Source organism: Muscardinus avellanarius (genome assembly GCF_963383645.1).
Source record: "Muscardinus avellanarius genome assembly, chromosome: 16".
NCBI classification, from domain to species: domain Eukaryota; kingdom Metazoa; phylum Chordata; class Mammalia; order Rodentia; family Gliridae; genus Muscardinus; species Muscardinus avellanarius.
The window spans coordinates 24,916,091-24,924,584 of record NC_137802.1 but is presented as its reverse complement, the minus strand read 5'-3'; the positions used below and the strand labels follow the sequence as shown (position 1 = coordinate 24,924,584).

The window sequence follows — 8,494 nt, the reverse complement described above, 5'->3', positions numbered from 1 at the left end:
GTAGCCAGGGACGACACCCTAGTTCTGCCCTCACCAAGCCCGTCTGGACACAGCACTTCCTGCCTCTGCCGCCTTCTCAGACACAGGCCAACCAACAAAGCGGCGGTCTGGTAGCTACTTCCACTGCTGCTTATGCAAAAAGACAGAGCAGAGCCACAACCACACAGCACAGGAGGGAAAGGGGACAAGACACAACATCCTGTCCTTGCGACACCAAGTGGCTCCAGCTCAAGTACCAGAGTCAGGGAACTGATTATTCATGTGAGACGGAGCCTCCCGGCGACACATACCAACCCATCTTCCCAGGCGTCATGGCCAGGAAGAGAGCAGAGTCCATGGACTTTAAGAGGTGCTACTCTTTAGCGGGTGACAGGAGGGCCACGAAGAGCAGGAATGTCTCACAGGGCCTGGGCAGGAACTCTACTCAGGGTGCGATCGCAGGCTGGCTGCAAGGTCCACCCCTGTCCACAGACCAGTTCAGAGAAGAAAGGCAGAATCCCGTGCAGAGCTGGTGCTCCCACCCCGCCGGAGTCCTCACTGTCCTCCGCCATACCCAACTCTGTTCTTCTTGCAGGACCCGGGCTTCTTCGTCAGGTCTCACCTGGTGTACGATCGCTTCCAGCTGAAGGTCCCCTCAAGACTGGAGGAGGAAGAGCCCTCCCGCCTCTGCAGGGCCCCCCCGCGACGCCGGCCCCCCAGGAACGAAGCCCGGCGCCTGCTTAGGCCCTTCATCCTCTCTTCCGTTCGGAAGAACTCAGTCAAGGCCCGGAAGGACTCCAAGATGACCTCGTGGCTCCAGGCCGGCAAGGGGTCCTGGCGCAGGAAGCCGCAGTGGCCTCCGTGGCGGCTGAGCAGCAGGAAGAAGTAAGGGTTGCTGTGGAAGAGCTCGGCGGGCAGGGTGTGCTCAGGGGGCCCGCACACAGGGTCGTCGGCGCTGCAGATGCACAGCACGGGCACGGCCGCCTCGTCCACGTCCCGGAGCGGGTCGTTGCGGTCCCAGTAGGTGTCCCAGCTGATGGGGAGACTCTTGGTGTGGCAGAAGAGGGTCTCCTCAAACTCTCGCAGGGAACGGCTCCCGAACAGCTTGCTGGTGTCCACGGTGTCTTCCAGGGCCGTGGCATACCTGGCAGCAGAAATGAAATGAAATGGGGATGGTGGAGCCAGGCGTGGTGGCGCACGCTTGTAATCCCAGCATTCCGGAGGCTGAGACCAGAGGATGGCGGTTCATGGACAGCCTCAGCTACTCAGTGAGGCCCTCTGCAACTAAGTGAGACCCTGTTTCAAAAAATAAAAAAGACTGAATAGGACTGGGGGTGTACCTTGGAGGTACAATGCCCCTGGGCTCCATCCCCAATACCACAAAAAATAAAAGAAAGAATATACATCACACAAAATGGATGTATCAAAAATGAATGTCGGGCATGGTGGCGCACGCTTGTAATCCCAGCATTCAGGAGGCTGAGACCAGAGGATCTAGTTCACAGCCAGCCTCAGTTACTTAGTGAGGCCCTCTGCAACTCAGTGAGACCCTGTTTCAAAATAAAGAATAAAAAATAGGGCAGGAGGTGTAGCTCGGAGGTCGAATGCCCTGGGTTCTATTCCCAGACCCGAAAAAGAAAGAAAGAAAGAAAGGAAGGAAGAAAGAAAAAGAAAAACAAGGATGGTGGGAGAGAAGAATGGGACACCAATTGAAAGCGAAATCTGCAAAGGCTGGGCATGGTCTTGCAATCCCAGCATTCGGAGGTGGAGACTGGAGGATAGCAGTTAGAGGACAGCCTCAGATAGTGAGGCCCCTTGCAACTCAGTGAGACCCTGTTTCAAAAAATAAATAATAAACTCAGAGGTAGAATGCCCTGGGTTCCATCCCCACTACTACAAAAAAGTCATATAAAAAAAAAAAAAAGCGGAAGCCGGGCGTGGTGGCGCACGCTTGTAATCCCTGCGCTTGGGAGGCTGAGACAGGAGGATCGCGCAGGTTCAAAGCCAGCCTCAGCTACTTAGTAAGATCCTGTTTCCAAATAAAATATAAAATAGGTCTGGGAGTGTAGCCCGGAGGTAGAAGGCCTCTGTGTTCCATCCCCAGTACCACCAAAAAAAAAAAAAAGCGGAATTTGCAGAGGAGCAGCCTGCAGCTCTGGGCTGCATTGTGCTTGCTTACTTATTTATTGTATGTTTGCTTGTTTTGTGGTACTGGGGATTGAACCCAGACGCATTCTACCTTTGCATCATACCTCCAGCCCTATTTTATTTATTTATTTGCAGTACTGGGGGTTGAACCCAAGGGCATTCTATCTCCAAACTACACTCTCAGCCCTACTTTTTATTTTTTATTTGGTACTAGGGATAGAACTCAGGGGCATTGTACCCCCGAGCTATACTCCAGCCCTATTATTTAATTATGTATTTATTTATGAGGGTCTGGAGATGGAACCCTGGGGCATTAAACCTCTGAACTACACTCCCTGCCCTATTTTTTATTCTTTATTTTGAAACAGGGTCTCGCTAAGTTGCGGAGGGCCTCACTAAGTAGCTGAGGCTGTCCGCAAACCATGGTCCTCCTGTCTCAGACTCCCAAATGCTGGGATTACAAGCGTGCACCACCACACCCGGCTAAATTTTAGCAGACAGCCTCCGGTATTTAGTGAGGCCCTTTGCAACTCAGTGAGCCCCGGTTTCAAAATAAAGAATAAAAAAAAAAAAAAGAAATAGGGCTGTGGGTGTAGCTTGCAGGTAGAATGCCCTTGGGTTCCACCACTCCCAGTACCACACACACACAAAAAAATCCATTTTGGTGGTACATGCCTATAATCCCAGTTACAAATATTCAAAGCAGTACTTTGAGCTCCATTCTAACCCTATTTTATTTTTTTATTTGTAAACAGTGTCTCAGAAAGTTACTAAGAGCCTCACTAAGTAGCTGAGGCTGGCTTTGAACCTGTGATCCACCTGTCTCAGCCTCCCAAGTGCTGGGATTACAAGCGAGTGCCACCACGCCCAGCTCGGGGCAGCATTTGACTTTGCCACTGCTGATTTATAAAGACAGCTTTTCTCCTAACTTTAACTTCTGGCCCTCTCCAGGGAACCTCCTGTACCACTCCTGGAAGCTCTCTCCAGCTTAGACTGTCCAAATCAGCATGTGACATCCCTCCCCCAGCTCATCCCAGTTTTACACATTAGTTGTTTTTATATTTTCATGCTAACATGCCATCATGATGATGACCTGGTTCATCTGGAACAGGTATTCCTAGAGATGGCTGAGTGGCAAAGAAAGTAGGAATGTATTTACTGGGTCAAACTGAGGCCTGAGAGCAACCACTTTGGGCAACAGGGATACTATTGCCTTTTTTTTTTTTTTTTTTGGTGGTACTGGGGATGGAACCCAGGGGCCTTCTACCTCCAGGCTACACTCCCATACCTATTTTATATTTTATTTGGAATTTGGAGACAGGGTCTCTTAAACCAGCCGAGGCTGGCTTCGAACCTGCTCGATCCTCCTGTCTCAGCCTCCCAAGCAAGGGGATTACAAGCGTGCGCCACCACGCCCGGCATACTATTGCTTTTTCCAGCTCCTGGAGGGAGGGAGGGATTTCCTAACAAGGAGGCAGGATAGGCAGTGAAGTCCTCTGAGTGAATTAATCTACCCTCACCAGTTGAATTTAGACATGTGTCTGACGCAAACATTGAAAGACACTTGCCTCATGTTTTTGTTTGTTTGTTTTGTGGTACTGGGGATGGAACCCAGGGGCATTCGACCTCCAAGCTACACCCCAACCTTATTCTTTTGTTCTTTATTTTGAAACAGGTTCTGAGTTGCAGAGGGCCTCACTAAGCAGCTGAGGCTAGCTGCAAACCTGGATCCTCCTGTCTCAGCTTCCCAAGTACAGGGATTACAAGCATGCACCACCACCCCCAGCTATGTGTTTTCAATCTAAAAAATCAAGCTGGCCAAGCAAATAAAGTATAAAATAGGTCTGGGAGTATAGCCTGGAGGTAGAAAAGCCCCTGGGTTCCACCCCAGTACCACAAAATAAAATAAAATAAGATAAAATAATAAAGCTAGGTGTGGTGGCGCATACTGTTATCCCAGCATTTGGGAGGCTGAGACCGGAGGACTGCAGTTTACGGACAGCCTCAGCTACTTAGTGAGGCCCTCTGCAACTCAGTGAGACCCTGTTTCAAAATAAAGAATAAAAAATTGAGCCGGGCATGGTGGTGCACGCTTGTAATCCCAGTATTTGGGAGACTGAGACCTGGAGGATCGAAGTTCACGGACAGCCTCAGCTACTTAGTGGGCCCTCTACAACTCAGTGAGACCCGGTTTCTTTTATTTATTTATTTTTTGTGTGGGCCTGGGGATGGAACCCAGTGGCATTTGACCTCCAAGCTACACCCCCTGCCTAATTTTTTATTCTTTATTTTGAAACCGGGTCTCACTGAGTTGCGGATGGCCTCACTAAGTAGCTGACGCTGTCCATGAACTGTGATCCTCCATTCTCAGCCTCCCAAATGCTGGGATTGCAAACGTGCGCCACCATGCCCGGCGACCCGGTTTCAAAATAAAGAATAAAAAATAGGGCAGGGAGTGTAGCTCAGAGGTCGAATGCCCCTGGGGGTTCAAAAAAAAAAGAATAAGCCAGGCATAGTGGCGCACGCTTGTAATCCTCATGCTTGGGAAGCAGAGACAGGAGGATCGTGCAGGTTTGAAGCCAGCCTCGCTGGCTTAAGAGACCCTGTTTCCAAATAAAAAATATAAAAATAGGACTGGGAGTGTAGCCTGTAGGTAGAAGGGTTTCCAGGAACCCCAGTACCACCAAAAAAAAAAAAAAAAAACCCACAAAAGAATAAGCCCGGCGTGGTGGTGCACACGTGTACACTTGTAATCCCAGCGCTTGGGAGGCTGAGACAGGAGGATCGTGCAGGTTCAAAGCCAGCCTCAGCTACTTAGTGAGGCTCTCAGCAATTTAGTGAGACCCTATTTCCAAATAAAATATAAAATAGGTCTGGGAGTATAGCCCGGAGGTAGAAAAGCCCCTGGGTTCCACCCCCAAGTGCCACAAAAACAAACAAAAAAAAGGAATAAAAAATGGGGCTGGGAGTGTAGCTTGGAGGTTAAATGTCCCTGGGTTCAATCCCCAGTGTTGCAAAAATAAGTAAGTAAGTAAGTAAGTAAGTAAGTAAGGAAAGAAAGAAAGAAAAGCAGTTCCTAAAAGCAGAGCCTTCCTCTGCACCTCCCTTACCCTGCCCTCCAAGTGGTGCCCAGGGCTGGCCGTGGGGATGGTAATTTTGGAGTAGATACTGTGGCAATTAAGCTGGATGAGAGCACATCGCCCCTGCACTGCGCCAGCCCTCTGGGTTGCCATGGCAGCCTTTCAGCTGCTGTTTAGCTCAGGGTTTGACCTTCTCAAAATAGGAGGCAAAATGGGGAGAGGAAGACTAGCAATTGCCACCACCACTCGCTGGACACCTACTCAGTGCCAGCCCTTCAGTCTTCTTTTTTTAATTTAATTATTGTAATCACCTTGGGGAGGTGATTATTTAACTCCATTCAACTGAAGGGAGAAATGAGTCTCAAAGGGGTAAGCTAAGCTTATGAAAATTCAGGATTTGAACCTAAACAAATCTGACCCCATATTATAGGTCTTTAAAAAAAATTTTTTTTTTTTTGCAGTACTGGGGATGGAACCCAGGGGTATTCTATCTCTGAGCTAAACCCCTAGTCCTCTTTTTTACTCTTTATTTTGAAACAGGGTCTCATAGGGAGGGCCTTACTTAGTAGCTGAGGTTGTCTGTGAACCCAGATCTTCCTGTCTCAGCCTCCCAAATGCTGGGATTACAAGTGTGCGCCACCATGCCGGCTAACAGGTCTTTTTGTTACACTACCCTGTTACCATAATGCCTTTTTTTTTTTTCTTTCTTTGGTACTGGAGATGGAACTCAGGGGCATTCTATCTTTGAGCTATACCCTCAGCCCCATTTTACTATCTTTATTATTTTTAATTTTGAAACAGGGTCTTGCTAAATTGCTGAGGACCTGAGATCCTCTTGTCTCAGCTTCCCAGGTACTGAGATTACAGGGATGTGCCAACATGACTGGCTGCTGTAATGCCTTTGACCTCATTCTGCCATCTTTTGGGAAAGGCTGAGAATGTCACTCAGAACTCAGTGTGAAAGTCTCATCTGTCACCTTGCTGATAAATCGTTCTCCTTTTGGAAAACATTTTTAAATCTGTCTAAGTGGGGTTTTTTTCAATTTAAATTTTTTTTTAGGGCCTGGGGGTGGAACCCAGGGGCATTCCACCTCTGAGCTACACCTCCGGCCCTGTATTTTATTATTATTTATTATTTGAAATAGGGTCTCACTAAATTGCAGAGGGCCTCACTTAGTAGCTGAGGCTGTCCGCAAACCTCAATCCTCTGGTCTCAGCCTCATGAATGCTCACATTTCAAGGGTTCACCATCACGCCCAGCTTCAATTTTACTTTCATTTTTATTTATTTTTCGTAGGTCTGGGGATGAAACCCAGGGGCATTCGACCTCCAAGCTACACCCCCTGCCCTGTTTTGTATTTTTATTTTGAAACAGGGTCTCACTAAATTGCTAAGGCTGTCTGCGAACCGCGATCCTCGTCTCGGCCCGGCTCCAGCTTCAATTTTAAACGAAACGTTGAGTATATAGCTGGGACATTTGTCAAGGCTAAAGAATCTTAAAAAATCAAATGCTGCCATATATATATTTTTTTTACCTCTGTCGCCTCCTGGTTCAGAGACTGTAAGTAAACATCCTGGTCATAAGTCACAGCTGGCTCCAGAGCCCCCTTTGCTGACCTGTGGATCTCTGCACTAATGGTAGGTGTGAGGTGCGCCTTTGCTGCAGGCAGGTGCTTAGTTGCTAGGACACCTGGGGCCCGGGAGAGGCGATGGGGCCCAGAGCAGAAGCCGGCTCTGTCAGCGATGCTGAGGCCGTCCGTGGCCTTGAAATCTGCTTTCCTGGGTCGGTCTGGCCTACGGGGTTTGGGTGGCTTTGGAAAATGTGAGAACCGAGTCCGAACCGGGCCACGCCTGTTCGTTTCCCCGCCGGCTCCTGCCCCGTCCCCTCCCGCTGCGCCCCGGGCCCCCACTGCACACCCACCTGCTGAGGGCGATCTTCTGCTGCAGCAGGAAGCCGCGCTCGTAGGGCCAGGGCAGGCCGGCCTCGAACCACTCGCGGCAGCGCAGCACCGGCGAGATGCAGGCGGCGCCCGTCACGTAGCTGGAGGAGCCGCACTCCCCCAGGTAGGACAGCAGCAGCGCGGAGCCCGAGCCCTCGCTCACGGCGAACAGCGGCGCCGCGGGGTGTCGGAAGCGGATGTAGGTGACGGCCTCCTTGAGATCCGACGGGTCCCCGAAAGGCTGGAGCCGGGGGCTGGCCAGCGGGCAGCCGTGGTGGCCGCGGCGGTGGAAGATGACCGGGTAGTAGCCGCGCTCCAGGGCGAGCAGGCAGAGCCCCAGCACGTTGCGCGTGAGGCGCCCCCACGCATTGGGGACCACCAGCAGCACCGCGGGCGGCCCCGCGCTGGCGGCCCGGCGGCCCCGCGGGCCCGGGCCCACCACCCAGTCCAGGGCCACCAGCCCGTCGTCCGCCAGCTGCAGGTACTCGCGAGCCAGCTCGTGCCCGGGCCCGGCGGGCAGGACGAAGTGGCGCAGGGTCTGCAGGTGGGGCCCCGACAGCCAGGGCCGCGGGCCGGGCTGCAGCGCCGCCGAGCGGCGCAGGGCGCGCAGCAGGCACTGGGCCAGCGCCGACGGCTTGCACACCAGGCTGCAGCCGCCGGGCAGCGCCTCGCGCCGGCCGCCCAGCGCGCCCGCCGGGCCCCCGGCCGCCGCCTCCCGCCCCGCTCCGACGGCCCGGGCGCGCCGCAGGCGGGGGGCGAGCAGCCCGAGCAGGGCGAGCGCGGCCAGGAGCAGCGCGAGGGCGGCGCCCCAGGGCGGCATGGCGAGCGGGCCGCGCCGAGCACCCCGGGTCCCGCCGCCGCCGCCCGCCCCGCCCCCGCCCTTTGTACCGCGCTGGCCGCGGCGCCCTCGCCCCGCCGCCCCGCCCAGTCCGCGGCGGGCAGGGGCCGGGGTCCCGGGGCCGTCGCAGAGAAGCCGCAGCTGGAAGCGCCGCCGCGGGCGCGGTGTAGACTGCCGGCCGCCCCCGCGGCGTCTGGCACCGCCGCCCCCGCCGTCGCCGCGCCCCCTGACCTCGGTGTTGTCCCTGCCCCGAGGGCTCCCGCGCTGCGCAATACACCGAGGGCCAGGGCCCGGGCGGCCGCGATCCCGGCCAGGGGTCGGCGGCGGGGACTGCTCCTCCCCCGCCGCCTCCTGCGCGCTGCCCCGCGACCCCGGGGAGGGCTCAACTCCGCGCCCCTGGAAGAGCCCCCGCCCAGGGCAAACAGCTCGAGGCCCCCAGAATAAGTTGAGGAGGGAGGGCGCCTGCACCCTGCCCGGGGCGGGGGCAGGGGAGACCGGATTTCTTCACC

At 53.9% G+C, this 8,494-nt stretch overlaps 1 protein-coding gene across 1 annotated transcript; it reads right to left on the bottom strand.

Moving 5' to 3' along the window:
• Positions 1-597: 597 nt before the first annotated feature.
• On the bottom strand, positions 598-7,967 carry ABHD15 (abhydrolase domain containing 15; the record flags this gene model as incomplete). The annotated part of the gene is made up of 2 exons (XM_080712753.1): positions 598-1,123; positions 7,129-7,967. 2 exons carry the CDS (start codon positions 7,965-7,967, stop codon positions 598-600), a joined length of 1,365 nt encoding a protein of 454 aa, XP_080568879.1.
• Between the last annotated feature and the right edge of the window lie 527 nt (positions 7,968-8,494).